This window comes from Mytilus edulis, chromosome 4, assembly GCF_963676685.1.
Source record: "Mytilus edulis chromosome 4, xbMytEdul2.2, whole genome shotgun sequence".
Taxonomy (NCBI): domain Eukaryota; kingdom Metazoa; phylum Mollusca; class Bivalvia; order Mytilida; family Mytilidae; genus Mytilus; species Mytilus edulis.
This window is the reverse complement of record NC_092347.1, coordinates 51,839,364-51,856,278: the sequence shown is the minus strand read 5'-3', so window position 1 is coordinate 51,856,278 and position 16,915 is coordinate 51,839,364. Positions and strand designations below refer to the sequence as shown.

General features: G+C 32.0%; 1 protein-coding gene across 2 annotated transcripts in view; it reads left to right on the top strand.

Annotated features, from left to right (window-relative positions):
• Positions 1-604: 604 nt before the first annotated feature.
• LOC139521898 (uncharacterized) overlaps positions 605-16,915 on the top strand; it is a gene marked incomplete at its 5' end in the record, with an annotated part of 32,729 nt that continues 16,418 nt past the window's right edge. For both annotated transcript variants that reach the window (XR_011664085.1, XM_071315607.1), the window contains 9 exon segments: positions 605-694; positions 1,435-1,563; positions 2,446-2,515; positions 6,803-7,015; positions 7,894-8,109; positions 8,547-8,690; positions 10,705-10,766; positions 14,819-14,901; positions 15,821-15,933. Coding sequence is in view for 1 of the 2 variants with exons in the window: in XM_071315607.1 (XP_071171708.1) it covers positions 605-694; positions 1,435-1,563; positions 2,446-2,515; positions 6,803-7,015; positions 7,894-8,109; positions 8,547-8,690; positions 10,705-10,766; positions 14,819-14,901; positions 15,821-15,933 (1,120 nt within the window).

Below are 16,915 nucleotides of genomic sequence, written 5' to 3'. Positions count from 1 at the left end.
CCTATAGGATAAAACTCTCATATTAATATGTGTATACCAACACGATTAATCATTTGATACAAAAAGATAGTTATATAAATACGGATATTTCTTAGAATTGAGGGTCATCCTTTAAAAGTTACGGTCATCATTTACAAATTACGGTCATCTTAAAAGCAGTTACGGTCACCCTTGTTATGAATCGCTGATTCTGTTACGGTCATCTCAATTGTGATTTACGGTCATCTTGGCGATTTTTTCAAATCGAATTTCCCGTTTTATGCATATTTCTCAGAAGTAATTAGTGATTTCCGAGTGATTCTTTTATAAATTTACATAGTTTCAATGTATGATTTGTAAAGAAAATGATATAGAAACACTTTAACAGACAATACAGAAACTGACCTAATTTTTCATCCGACATCTTGGGATGACCGTGAATGCAGTTACGGTCATCAGCTTTACCCCAGTGACTCAGCTGCCTACACAAACACTCTACATTTATACACATGGGACATAGAAATTACCTTAATTGTCCTAATTTGAATCAAAATAGTTGCTGAATATAATGTCTTCCAAATAAAGTAAAGCTTGCATCAAATAATTCTTAATTAAATCTTTGCAGTGGTTTTGCAACAGAATTGCCCATGATGGATTTGGAGAGAATGTTTCACCAGAGGATGCCAGATGGCTATGCAGAAATTATATTTGTGAGGTATGTGTCAAAGAAAATGGGTTTAATATCTTCAGTTCCCTTCACTCAAAATTGTTACATTATAAAGGATCACCACAAGAAAAGAGTGCCAGTTAAGAATCTAGTGTAAAAAAAATTACCTCTCCTGTAAACACTTAAAACTTATCTTTTAAATGTTTCTCACGTTTTCCACAATTAATTATGTTCACAAGAAAAGTTACATTGTACTTGTAAATAGATATAATATAGATTCCTTCATTGATTGATAGCTGTGGATTATTGGATTTATCCAATCTTGATAGTTAGGTTATATATTTAAAAAATTTCCATATAATGTTGTAATTGTTGTTCTGATGTCAAAGCCTATAGAGTAAAGCAGGCTATGTAGATGCTTTGTGTAAATTGGTTTTCATATTGCTATGCTAATAGATATCTCAAGTACCAACTTCAATTTATTTTTCTACAGGCTGCATTTATATATCTCTCTGGAACATACAAATTATTCTTAAATATATGCAGCTAGACCAGAGAAGTTCAGAAAAAATACCAAAAAAAATCAATTGATAAGCAGATAAGAAAAGCGCTTTAAAAATAAAATTACCAATTAAAAAACTTTGTAGTTGATTATGACATGATTTTTCTATCATTTGACTTGTGTGAAGGAGTTATGAATTTAGGGATCTGGTGATATTTGGTTTGCCCAGTGACATTATGGGGGTGTGGGGTGTTTAAGCATGCTTATTATGGATCTTTTATTTCAGAGAATTTTGGCAGAATGTAAAGTTAAAGTGGCACCACTGAACCCAGATGATTCAGAAGATGAACCCGACGAAGATCATATCAAAGAAGTGGCAGAGTCCATGTACAGTGATGTGAATGAAGATGACATTGTAAGTTATGTCATGTTTTGATAACATCATAATTTTTAAAACACCTTTTTACTATCTATTCCAATCCAGAAAAACCTTCCTGTTTGTGTCAAGTGTTGCAAAAACAAAAGTAATCATTAAGGAGGGAGGAAAAAGTTGAGACTTTGATAGATTATGATCCACTTTTTCTAAATCACAAATTAAAATAATATAAATACTTTGTTAGAAGTGTAAATGATGGTTTTTATGTGTCTCTGACAAAAAAATGTATGCAGAAAACATTGTTTCAACAGGGCCCCAGATAGGTAAATGAATTTAACTGCATGAAACACATACATACAATTCTACAGGACTTTAATTCCACTTTAGTTGCACTTTAATGATATTATGAAAATTCAGTCTTTTACTTTTATACAAATTTTTTTATAATTGTCATGCTAAAGGTGATGGGTAAAAGTTTTGAATTGCTATAAAAATGTCCAGTTTAAGCTTTCATACAATTTTTCTTTTGAAAAGTCTTCTATATGCATAAGCATAAGATATCTTTTGAATCTGGAATATTATTTCCACAGGAATAGATATTACAGTATATGTTCCTAACAGAATAAATGGTAAAGAATATTTGTTCCAACAGGAATAGATATTATGACCATGTTTATAACACAGTTTCCATTGGAACTTCTGTTAGGCGAAACAAATATGTTGACAGGACATCCCTGCACTTTTGACACATTCTTGTTAATTAAAGATCTGATACAGACTGACATAGACTGATTGTTCTCTGGTTATTTTACAATCCAAGATGGTAGAAGATACCTGATCTACCCTAAATGCACATTATAAGTTAGGAAGCATTAGATTATTTTCTGTCACTTGATTAGAATTACTTATTTCTTCTTCCAGGAATTTGTTGTCAAGAGGTTCAAGGAGAAACTGCAAAGGCCTGCTTTGACTAAAAGGCAGAGAAGGGAAAGTAAGATTACATTCATTATTCCTCTTTTTCCAGCATTACAAAAAAGATGTTTTAGATAAACAAAGCAAAAAAAGATGGTATAATTTGGTGGTAAATTTAGCAAAAGAATGAAGAGATTTTCATAATTTCTCCAATTTGCTAAATTTGAAAAAAATAAAGGCATTTAATCTTTGTTCTCTAATATTAAATATTATATATATATATGGTTTAGAATATATTTAAAAAATTGTAACTGCTAATGATATGTATATTTAAACATGTCTACAGATGATGGTATATTATAGTATGTTGTAGTCAGTTCAACCATTTAAAATTTTTTCATGATTACTATACTATAAAATAAAATATTAATTTTCGCGAATCATTTAGGTCACAGAAATTCCAAAATATGGCATCAGTAAGGAGAGTTGTACAAATATGAGAAAACACAGAACCCTGATCCAATTTATCTTTTACTTAAAGTATTCATCATTTTCTGTTTTTTATGTACTAACAATATTCCATTTTTCAATAATTTGGATTGAAGTATTTTAAAACCTGCAGTTAAAATAGGTCACATGCCCCAAATAAACATTCCTCGATTGGTCAAACTACTGGGGCCTCCATATAAAGCAATGTATTAAGCCTCGATGTAAAGAACACGCTTCCCAAGAGTAGGGATCCAAGAGTTGTACAAATAATATGAATACACAGAACCACAATCCAATTCATCTTTTTCTAAAAGTGTTTACCATTTTCTGTTGTGTGTCTTCTAACAACGTTTCATTTTTCTATAATTCCGTTTTAAATATGCCATAACTTGCAGTAAAAATAGAGGTTTGTCCCAACTTAACATTCCCCGATTGCTTGACCTGCTGTGGCCTCGATGTAAATGGGTTATGTATGTGTTAATTGTGTAATTACAGTAGTTGTGTAGTTTGTGTTGTCAGTGCAGTGAGTGATCACATGATAATTATTATTTGTACACAAATGGGCTCCTGATGTAACACGTGTCGGAATTATCCATACAAAGTGCAATCAATGTTACATTTAAGGGACTCGCGGGTCTAAATCAAATTTTTTATTTAATATAGGATTTCTCTATATTTTTCTATAAATGAACTTTATCTTATACTTAAAGTCATAAGAAACGAGTGAGTGGTGAAAAATAATGTTTATCAAATTCTTGAACCAATGCATGTATATATCATAAACTTAAGCCTCTGTGCACGATTTTATCATTTTTTAAATAATCGTCATTTTTTTTTCTCTTTGTCTATTTTGATTTAACAAATATGGCTGCTCATTAAATGCCGTGTTTTGAAGCCGAAGTTTACCGATTGCCACCGTATAGTAAACAAATAACAAAAAGCATTGGTATTGTGCACGTGTTTAACATGTACCATCAGATAATTGTCACAAGTTATTTTAATGACAGATCCAAGTGTGTTGCGATCACCAGATTTTTATGAGGAGGGTCACGCTCAGGTCACTATGAATACGGAAAATATGTCGGCGAATTGCTTCCTGGAAGCAAGCAATTGAAAATAAGTAAACTTCTTCTAAATGTGGAAAAATTAAAGAATTTTCCTCAGAAAAAAGTATGTGTACATAAGTTGTATAATGAAAACTATCCATTGAGTTATAAAAAACATATGCATACTTTTTTTTCATTTGAGGTTTCATATGACTTTAATAGAAAAATGAAATAAAAAAATGGGGTCACCATTCATTTACGCTCATAATCTGCCTTCGAAAGAAGCATACATTTTTGGTAATGTCCTTTTTTTCTGTTGAACTAATAGGAGAAATAGCGATAATATCGAAATAAAAAAGAACTAAATTACAGAAATCGCTTAAATTTTACAATTATTTAGTTTATGTACAGCTTATTCGAAAACAACAATAAAAAATATAGGTCACCGATGAGTCAAAAAAGATATTACAATTTTGATGCCAAAAAATTGCATTTTTGCACCAAAGGAAGATAATTTGGAGCTTTTTCAATGATATCTACATTTTTAAAGTCACCTGGGGCCAACACGTAGTAAATTTTTTGGAATGATTTTTGTACCATATGATAAAGTAAGAACTACTAAAGGTAATTAATAAAATTTGTAATGAAATATAAATGTTTAATTTTTTTTCCGAAAATCTTATACCTGCGAGCCGCCTGTCAGAATTAATATCCATACAAGGTGCAATCAATCTTATATTTCACTATTGGATGATATTTCTATGTGTGAGTAGGTGTTTCAGATCAGAAGTAATAGATACATAATACCATACTAAAGTTAGTGTTCCAGGATTATGTTTCTATATCCAGTGGCGGATTTAGGGTGGGGGGGTTGAAGTTATATAGGGATTTACTGAAGCATGACCGAAACGGACCACCACTTATGAAAAATTCTGGATCTGCCACTGGATTTCGTAGCTGCTTCATATGGGTACGTAAATTTTTGACTACTGAGTGGCGGATCTTAGAACTTTTTATAAACTAAGGGGGGGGGGGGGGCTCTCCAGTCATGCTTCAGTGATTCCCTATATAATCAACCAAATTTTCCAATGAAAAAGGGGGGGTGGGCATGTCTGCCATAACTGGTATATTATCGTTACTATCAAATCATAATATATCTTTAATTTCCACATTTAAACAAAAACTTTTTCTAATGATACTGGGAAAATCCTGAATAAATTGATTTTTTTGTGGACACCCCCAAGTAAGGAACTTAAATAGAACCGGTAGCTTGAAAACAAATAATGACTGTTAAAGTCAACATTCTGTTCGAATTGTGACTGTTAAAGTCGAGTTTTTGAGGCCAAATAACCCCCCTTTGGAAATTCCTGGCTACAGGCCTGAGAACCATACAAATAGTACATGCATACTACAATCACATCATGCAGAAATGCACCTAATGTGATATTCTATTTTTAAGTTTTTGCTGCTATCCTAAATCAAATTTTGAAACCTATTTCATCGGAATAATTAGACAATCCTTCCAAATCGTAAGCTTCTTTACGAAAATCTCTCCAGAGTTGGAGCACACTCAACTACATCGTGTTCCATTAACAGATCATTTTTAAAAATTTTAATCTATTCACATAGAAGTTATTTCAAAGTTAAAATGTTGAAAGGAAATCCTCCAATATAACATTGCACATGCACAAAATTTATTTACAGGAATGTAAATATCATATACAGGAAGCAATCATAGCATGTTGACCAATATGTAAATCTTATATTAAAAGCAATGTCTAGCTAAATGAAATCTATAAACAGTCAGCACTGATTTAATGTAGTGTCTACTACATGACAGTCTTGATTTACCTGATAATGGTTTACATTTATAAAGTGTGACTTGGATGGAGAAATTGTTTCATTGGCACTCATACCACATCTTCTTATATATATATTGAAAGGTAAAACACAATATTGAATATAAGACTTCTATTTTCAGTGTTTGGTACAGGTTAAAATTGAGAAAGGTTGACTGTCACTGGGCACAACAGTTCAACATAGAACCCTATGGGGAAAACCAGAGAACTCTTTTTGTCAGAAAACACTGTCAAACACCCAAAAGTACTATCCAAACTTATCTGTGTCCACACTTGTAACTTAATACATGTATAAAAATAAAAAGATGTGGTATAATTGCTTATGCGATAACTTACCACCAGACACTAAATGAAGTTAACAATTATAGGTCACTGTATGTCCTTCAACAATTAGCAACATTCATACAGCAAAGTCAGCTATAAGAGGCCCCAAAATAAAATACTGGTATATAAAACAATTCAAATGAGAAACCCAACAGCCTGATTTATGTATTAAAACCAATGAACAAAATAAAATTATGATTTACAGCAACAAACAACAACCCCTGATTCTTTTATTCTTTAGTACTGTTTTGTGTCATGTTAAGGGTTTAGTAGTACTGGATTACTACTGTAATTTCACAAATTGCTATGTGCATTAATCTTTGCTACATGTTTATAGACATAACAGACCAAAATATGAGAATAATTATTGTGATTACAATATATTTTTTCAGATTTCAGAATACCAGTTCTTATTATCATGGTGACACTCACTCAGTTTCATTATTTGCAATAATGATAACCTGTAATAATTTTTGAACCTGCATTATGATTCTCTGAATTTCATCTTTTCAGTAAAAGTTTTTTAAATCCTTAATTAATTCAATTAACTAAATGAACCTTGCAGACAGGCAAGTATAAACAGTTGTTGAGTTAGAGGTCTTTTTTATGACAAGCTTTAAAGGTATTTCTCTTTATAAACTCAAACAGAGAGATTACAAGACCAAATAGACAGAGCTGAAGCAATAGAAAGGGGAGAGAACCCACCTCCACTTCCTGAAGACCCAAAGAAGAAAAATAAAGCAAATAAGACTGGAAGAAAAAGTCTAGAAGAATTACTAGGTATAGATAGTGATGATGACGATGATGAGGAAGAAGATGATGAAGAAACTGATTTGCTATTTCGTCTTCCAGGGTTATTAGGTATGTAAAATTCAGCATATATAAACCATTTCAGAATCTACATTATAATTTCAGTCAACATTTTAAACTGACAGTTTAAAGAATGTAGATAGTGGCTTGTGGCACTGGGGTCCTAAAATCTGTTTCCTCATTTTGATATGACCGCAAAACATTTTGCAGTTGTATATTGGTATCATGTCGTCTTGGTCGTCTTCATCGTCATCGCTGTAGTTTGTACAATAACTTTAGTTTAAGGAAATGGAAATCTATGAAATTTTAACACAAGGTTTATAATCATAGAAGGAAGATTGGGATTGATTATGTGGGTTATGGTCCTAACAGTTTAGGAACTAGGGATCGAAAAGAGGCCCAAATAAGCATTTTTATAGTTTCCAGACAATAACTTGTATTTAAGTGTATGGATCTCTGTGAAATTATACCCCAAGTTTCCATACCACAAAAGGATGGTTAGGATTGGTGTATTTTTTTTTTATTTTTGGGAGGGGAGGGTTATTCTTAACAGCATAGTTTATTGCACATAAGCAAAAAATTAAGTATAAATTCAAATCATATAATCAAAACTAAGTTCTGTGACTACAGTTATTCTGTGTCGGAAACATATAATGTGTCAAATTTTTATTTACAATCCAAATTCAGCCCTGTATCAAGCAGGAATATTGTGTCCATTTTTGCCCCAATTCTTCAGGGTTGGACCTATGCGGTTGCATTCAACTGCCCTCGGTAAAGCAATTTATTACTCCTTTCAGAGTAATAGAAAAAACTAAAATGTAATTTTAGCAAAAAATATTTATATTTATTCAAATGTTGTTAATTTCTATAGGGAACTAATTAAAAGACCTTAATATAGCTGTTGTATATTTTTATGCATGTAATTCAAGGCGATGAAGAGGATGCTGAGAATGATCCATTAACGAAACAAAAAATAGAAGAACTTTTAGAATATTATGGTGGTGGTCCACCTAAAATAGACAATCTACCAAATATGCCAGAAACTGGCACAAAAGTGATAAAAGGACCTGATTGGATGTGGCAAAAAAATGATATACCAGATAAGATAGAAGGAACAGTGATCAGCCATGATCAAGAAGATCTGGGTAAGAATGTGAACCAGGTGTTTAGCTTACACCATTTTTTTATTACATGTTAATTACCCTGAATTAAATTGAAAATATTAGCTGTAAATATGCCTCTGCTAAGCAGAGTCTGCTTGTCAATATAAATCTCCTTCATGAAAGGTTAGAAATAATTTCAAAGTCTGCATTAACAATGTTACCCATTAAGTTATTTTAGATAAGCGAGCATCCTGCTTAAAAACCTTTAGGTTTACTTTGTTATACTTTATTTAGAGGAGTCATGTATTGATAAATATTGAAATAAAATGCTTCACAGTGATCATGGTCAAGTTTCATTACTTTTGGGAATTTTAAACTAAAAATCCACTATTAAATTACTGTTGAGTCTTGTTGATGACTTGATATAACAGCCTGTATTTTTTTCTTTTCTTATATTAATATTTATTGAATATTTGTAGGTTGGATAAAAGTGAAATGGGATTCAGTGCCAGGATCCAATGAACAAGGGAAAGAAGAAGATTATAGATATGGTGTAGATTATGAATTTGATGTAATGCCTGCTAAAGGTGGAATGGAAGCTGTAGACTGGCCAGAAGGCAAACGTATGACAATTTTAGTTCATGTTTACTTTTTCCTTTACAATGTTTTTTTTTATCAACTCATTGTTGTTATTTTAAAGGGATATCAATATTAATTGACTCTTTTAGTTAAGAACTATAGGTCACCATACCTTCAGCAATAAGCAAAATCCATAGTCCATGCATGCCTCATACCTCACAATGCTTTAAATGGCCCTGAAATGACAATTTGGTAAACCAATTCAAACAAGAAAACAAAAAGCTTGATCTATGTACAAAAAAATAAGCGAAAAAACAAATATGATTTACAGCAACAAATGTCAACCACTGAATAACAGGCTCCTAACACATACAGAATTCGACAGGGTTAAACTGTTAAAATGTTTGCTGGCACCAAATCCTTCTCAAATCTGGGACAATGGTGTAGCAGTACAATGTCAGAATAAAATATAAAATTTAGTTAAAAAGGTCTTATCCTAGAAGATCAATACAAAGCACAAAAAAATATCAAAAACAGAAAAGACACAATTACAGATCTGAGAGTACTGGCAGTTACTAAAAACTAGTCAATAACAATTGGGATGAAGATATATCAATAACCTTCAAGCTACTCAAGTTAAAGATGAACTCCAATTTAACCCAACCATAATTTCATAAGCATTTCTCAAGTCAGATAATTCATCAGTTGTTACAGTATGCCAAATCTCAATTGATTTTTAAAATTATTTGGAAAATTTGCTTTAACGGACATGGCTTTGATTGTTTCTGTTATAATTTTCCACATCTTTCTTAGACTTGTAATGATTAAAGAGGCTTGACATATTTTATAAACCCCTATTTATTATTGAAAACTGTATCTAGTGCTCTTAGCTATTTTATTATTTGGTCTCTATCTTGCACCAAACATAACATACATGATCCTTAGTGTATTAAGTAAAAAGTCTGGTTTAAGGGATTGAGGAAAATTGTATATTTGTGTATACTCAATTTTGGCGTTTTGACAAATTTTTCATGCAAGCTAAAAGGAAATTTGTACTTTGATGAATGTTTATTTATGTGGTTTACCTTAATTCCTTAATTCTGTGGTGCACCTCTATTCTTGAATTTAGATCCTAAAAAATTAGTTTAACACTCATTGTTATGAATCTTCACTATTTTTTAAGTAATAAAAATGTTTCTTCATTTTTTAGGTGATATATGTTTACTCGGGTATACTTATAGATTTGTGATGGATTTCAGAAGAAAGGAGTAGGGGCAATAAGGCCCTTATTTGGCCCAAAAATTACTGCAAATTTAAAAGTTATCATACATATTTTTAAATTACTGTACAATATCTAAGGTACAAGGTATTCAGAAAAACAAAATAATTTTGGACATTCAACAAGTAACAATGGCAACAAATCATGACTTAATTTGCATATTTTGTAAAATTTCGTTATTTTCTTTTGTTTTTCATCAAATTTTTAAGTATATTTTAGATTGAAAAAGTATGTGCGCATCCAAGAAACAACTTTATATTTAGTGAGATTTTGTCAATAGTTATAATAAAGCTTCTGTTAAATTATTTTGTTGTTTCTTGGCTGCGCACAATGTTTCCACAACAGATTTAAAGATAAAAAACTGCATAAATTCTGTATTTTTCATCATTTTTATGAAAACAGTACATATTATGACGTAATTGTGACGTCATCACATAAAAACTTAATGTTTTTCATTGATATTTCTTGACCATATGCATTTCTTAATATTATGTCCCAATTTGAGAAAGTTATCAAACATTTTATTTTCTTGGGCCAAAACCAGGCTTTAATGCCCCTACTCCTTTAAACATTTTGTAAAGGTCCAAATGAATAACCTGCACAAAGAACAATATATAGCTATTGTAGTTATTCAAGAGGGGAAGAGAATAAATTTATTCAATGTTTCTGTTACTACCTAATCCAGCAAGTTGCATAGATATTTATATAACATTTGATGTAAAATAGTTTTCTAATAGAACATTTCTAATATCGATCATTATTTGTTCTTTTTATTTCAGAGAGAAAAATAGTGGAACCAATATGGCTACAGGAGCTGAATAGAGAAAAGGAAGAATTAGCTGTAAGGTTCACTTGATAGGGGTCAATTAATTTTTGGTATCATAATGTCCAAGTCAACTGGGTGTTTTAAAATGTAATATTTTACTTGCCAGGTTATGACTCTTTTCTTATGAAATCTTGGTCAAAGGAGAAAATGTGAGAATTTGTTTGATCCCTAAAATCACGAAGTTCTTAGTTCTTTTCAAAATCATATAAATGTATTTAGAAATTGATATAATTATCAAATGTGTATATGGTCACAGTGGTGAAAGTTCCTGATTAATGGAGGATTTCCCATATGAGATGTTTTTGTGTTCTTATGATACGCATTTGAAACCTTAACTATAAAAACTAAATTCCTAAAACCTTCATTTAAAGTAAATTTGCATTTTTATACCCCATGCAACGAAGTTGCGGCGGGTATTATGTTTTTGACCCGCCCGTTCGTCGTATCGTCCATCTGTCCGTCAGTCTGTTAGTCCTGTTTCTTGTCATCACAACTCCTCTGAAACCACACAACAGAATTTCACTAAACCTTTTTAGATAATAAGGACATACTATGTAGATAAAATTGAGAAAGGAAATGGTGAATATGTCAAAGCGACAACCACCTGACCATAGAGCAAACAACAGCCGAAGGCAACCAATGGGTCTTCAATGTAGCGAGAATTCCCGCACCCGTAGGTGTCCTTCAGCTGGCCCCTAAAATATGCATAATAGTACAGTGATAATGGACGTCATACTAAACTCCGAATTATACACAAGAAACTAAAATTTAAAATCATACAAGACTAACAAAGGCCAGAGGCTCCTGACTTGGGACAGGCGCAAAATTGCGGCGGGGTTAAACATGTTTATGAGATCTCAACCCTCCCCCTATACCTCTAGCCAATGTAGAAAAGTAAAAGAATAACAATACGCACATTAAAATTCAGTTCAAGAGAAGTCCGAGTCTGATGTCAAAAGATGTAACAAAAGAAAATAAATAAAATGACAATAATACATAAATAACAACAGACTACTAGCAGTTAACTGACATGCCAGCTCCAGACCTCAATTAAACTGATTGAAAGATTATGTCTTCATCATATGAATATCAGGTACAATCCCTCCCGTTAGGTGTACATATTGACAGGAAATTACATTTCAACTTTTTTTTAAGAAGTTACGCCCCTTTGAACTTATTTGCTTCAATGTACTACTGCAACAGTTTGTCATCGCAACTCCTCTGAAACCACACAACAGAATATCATGAAACTTTGTAGATAAGTAGGACATACTATGTAGATGTACATATTGACAGGAAATTATGATTCAATTTTTTTTTCTTACACCTATTTTATTTCTCCAATGACAATGTGCGGACGTGGGGTATGTGAGCGTGTTCACTAAAGTTCTTTAATTTTATTTTCCATCTAAATGTATTCATTATAGTATTAAAAAAAAGCTCATTCACAAAGTTTATATTTATATTCCCTCTAACAATGGAGAAAATTGAATATTTCAGGAGTTCAAATTAACATTTGGTACTGGAAGGCCAACATTCCAAACTGAAAGGTCATCAACCTAAATCCCAGGTCCTACTTTATTAGAAATATTTCATAACCCATTAAGGTACAAAATTAATATGCTTTTGGTCTAAGGTTAGCCTGTTTCATTGTATTTGAACTACATGCAATGTTTTGTTAAGTTTACAAATCTATTGCCATATAAATGTAGCACTAAAATGTTAATGTCACAGTGGTATTACATACATGATGATAAATGATGTAATTGTCTTACAAATATATTATGATTTCAAATAATCTTTTTTTTTTAATTGGGTGTCACTGTTGGTGGGTGTGTTGTCTCAGTCATGGGTAATTATTAGGGATGTCAACGAGTACTCGAGTATTCGAGTATAGCTTGGTGGTACTGAGTATCGATTACCAAAATGATATTCGACTAATTGGTTTCCTGTTAGAATGTTGCTTTCTTAAATTTAGAAACAAAAAATATTTTATTGATAGCGCCTCCCGTGGTAATAAGATATAAATCAAAATGAATAAAATTAAAAATATAATTAGAATGAATGCATTTAACTGTTATTTAAAATTCTCTAAAACATTGGTATATTTTGAACAAGAGCACCTTAATTATTTCTTAGTCAACTAACCACCTCTGTATCGTCAGAGCATATATTTTGTATTAGCAGGACTATAAGTTACCTAACAATGATGAGAAACCCCCTTGTCCAAAATGAATAAAGTCATTGCACCCTTTCTGGACCCTCAGAAAATGATTATAGTCATCAGTAAGTTCTAATCATCACCCCTTTGTTGATCATTTAATGTGATTTGTAAAGGTTCCATAATACTCTTTGTTTGAGTAATCCTTTTTCTATAGATATTTATTAATTACTTGATTAGATTATTGTCAGTTTACATAATTAGTACATGTAGTAAATCTCTCTATGAGCTACCAATTATGGTATACAATTCCTTTAACTATTTTCTTGTCCTAGATACAAATGTTGAAGGTGTTAAACCAAAGACAACGACCTACAACACATTAAATGGTATTATTTTGTGTTTCCATTTTGTAAATGTTTTACCAAGCGAGTACTCGAGTATCGCTCTGTTCATCCGACGATTACTGGATTAGTAAATCTTCACCAAGTTGACATCCCTAGTAATTATACCATTATTTTGTTGACTTAAAAAAGAGACTTGAATGACTTGTTGGATTTAGGAATAATAATACCATACATGAATATGAGTAATGATAAGTAAATATAAGTGAACCTAAAGTTTTATTTAGAGGCTTAAATCACTCATGTGTTTTTGTTGCTGTTGCTCATTCTTTAGTTTTCTATGACAAGTTTTGTAAACTGTTGTTTATCTCTATGTTGTTTCTTGGTTTTTTGGCATGTTGTTGTCAGTTTGAAACTGATATTATCAAGATGCTTGATTTCTTGATTGACAACATATTTGTTACGTTCGGAGGACATGTTTTTCAACAGACTGTCGGCATTCCAATGGGAACAAACTGTGCCCCTCTACTTGCCGACTTGTTTCTTTATTATTATGAGGCTGACTTCATGCAGGAACTTCTTAGGAAGAAAGATAAGAAGTTAGCAATATCCTTTAACTCTACTTTTTGCTATATAGATGATGTTTTTTCACTAAATAATTCAAAATTTGGTGACTATGTGGAACGCATATATCCAATCGAGCTAGAGATAAAGGATACTACAGATACAGTTAAGTCGGCCTCATATCTTGACTTACATCTAGAAATTGACAATGAGGGTCGGTTGAAAACAAAACTTTACAACAAACGAGATGATTTCAGCTTTCCAATTGTGAACTTTCCATTTCTAAGTAGCAACATTCCAGCAGCACCTGCATACGGGGTATATATCTCCCAATTGATACGATATTCCCGTGCTTGCATTTCCTATCATGATTTTCTTGAAGAGGGTTGCTGCTCACAAGGAAGCTATTAAACCAAGAGTTCTAAATGGTGAAGTTGAAATCATCCCTTCGTAAATTTTACGGACGCCATCACGAGTTGGTTGACCGTTATGGAATAACCGTTTCACAAATGATATCGGATATGTTCCTTATGTCGTAATTACAATCCCCTTCCCGTTCATGAATGTGACCTACCGAATTAGACTATTTACCGCATTTGATATCACATAAGCAACACGACGTGTGCCACATGTGGAGCAGGTCTGCTAACCCTTCCGGAGCACCTGAGATCACCCCTAGTTTTTTGGTGGGGTTCGTGTTGTTTATTCTTTAGTTTTCTATGTTGTGTCGTGTGTGCTGTTGTTTGTTTGTCTTTTTCTATTTTAGTAATGGCGTTGTCAGTTTGTTTTAGATTTATGAGTTTGACTGTCCCTTTGGTATCTTTCGTCCCTCTTTTGTCAAATAATATTGTCAGTTTGTCACATGGTGTTGTCAGTTTGTTACAAGTTATGACTTTGGATATCCCTTTAAAATCTTCTGCCTCTAGTTTTGAACATAAATGATTGTTGGTTTTCACAATTCCAATAGGGAACATAAATGATTGTTTAATTTATTACAGGAGCTCAGAGCAAGAATTGAAGCAGAAAAAGAGAAAGAACAAAAACTAAAAGATGAGAAGGAAAAGAAAAAAGAAAAAAAAGAGTAAGTATCAATGACATAAATGTGAATCTAGATGGTCTATATATATATACTGGTTTAAAAACATCAGCTGATCAACCTGTTAGTTAAATGCGTTTTGTTAAAACATGTTTTGTAACTATGTTTTGGTCTTTTGGAAAATGCTGTTTGTGCTGTATTTAGAACCCTTTACCAAGAAATATGTTTTCTATGCAATTGTATAAAAATTCCCGTTTTTATCCAATGCAATCATAAGTTTGAATGTTGTTCTCAATTTAGACTTGTTTATATTTTTTCGTTGGGCTTGTATTATATTTGCCTTTGTGTTTATATGATCAGCTCATCTTATTTCCACTCTTAAAAATTCAAGAGTCTATCCTAAATTGAGGTAAATTATATGGCATTCCAAATACTTTTGTCAGTTTTTCTGTTTGTTCGTCTGTCATTCTGTCCCAGTTCAGGTTAAAGTTTTTGTTAAGGTAGTTTTTGATGAAGTAGAAGTCCAATCAACTTGAAACTTAGTACACATGTTCCCTCCTATGATATGATCTTTCTGATCGAAATGCCAAATATGTTTTTTTACCCCAATTACACGGTCCACTGAACATAGAAAATGATAGTGAGAGTTTCAGGTCAAAGTTTTTGGTCAAGGTAGTTTTTGATGAAGTTGAAGTCCAATCAACTTGAAACTTAGTACACATCTTCCTTATGATACAAGTTTTCTAATTTAAATGCCAAATTAGATTTTTGGCATTGATTGATGGTCCACTGAACATAGTAAATGCTACTGTGAGTGGGGTATCCGCGTACTATGGACACATTCTTGTTTGTGATTAAGAACTAACTAAAACATGGAATATTGAGTATATTTACAATATTAAGTATTATGGTAAGTTTATTTTACAAAATTGAAATACTGATGTAAACTTTTTCTTACATATAGGCAAAAGGAGAAAGATAGAAAATCACAGCATTCTACAGAGACATCCACTACTCAAACTTCTGATGATAATAATTGGTCAGATCTTTCTTCAATGGCATCAGAAGTAACAAAAGGTACTATCACTTAAAATGATTAAGAACATATGATGTACATGCAATCACCAAAATAAACCAATAATATGATAATAACCCTTATCCTTAGAGCAAGAAATGTGTAGTTGTAAAAGAGCAAGTTGTACCTTTGTCCCTTCCTAGCAGGTAAGTCCTTAAGAAGAACCAATAGAAAATAAGGGAAGTAAAATAAAAAATAATTAAACTAAACTAAGTTCCGATGTAAGATTACTCCAGGTTATTGAAAGCTAGTTCAAAACTAATTACAACTAAACATTATATCATGTTTTCCAAGACTAAAAGTATAAGTATCCAGAGGATGTAGGACTATTAAAGTATCCAGAGGATGTAGGACCATTAAAGTATCCAGAGGATGTAGGACCATTATAAGTGTCCATAACAAAAGTATAAGTATCCAGAGGATGTAGGACCATTAAGTATAACTTGAGGATGTAGTACCATTAAAGTGCCCATAACAAAAGTATAAGTATCCAGAGGATGTAGGACCATTAAAGTGTCCATAACAAAAGTATAAGTATCCAGAGGATGTAGGATCATTAAGTATAACTTGAGGATGTAGTACCATTAAAGTGCCCATAACAAAAGTATAAGTATCCAGAGGATGTAGGACCATTAAGTATAACTTGAGGATGTAGTACCATTAAAGTGCCCATAACAAAAGTATAAGTATCCAGAGGATGTAGTACCATTAAAGTGCCCATAACAAAAGTATAAGTATCCAGAGGATGTAGGACCATTAAAGTGTCCATAACAAAAGTATAAGTATCCAGAGGATGTAGGACTATTAAAGTATCCAGAGGATGTAGGACTATTAAAGTATCCAGAGGATGTAGGACCATTAAAGTGTCCATAACAAAACTATAAGTATCCAGAGGATGTAGGACTATTAAAGTATCCAAAGGATGTAGGACCATTAAAGTGTCCATAACAAAACTATAAGTATCCAGAGGATGTAGGACTATTA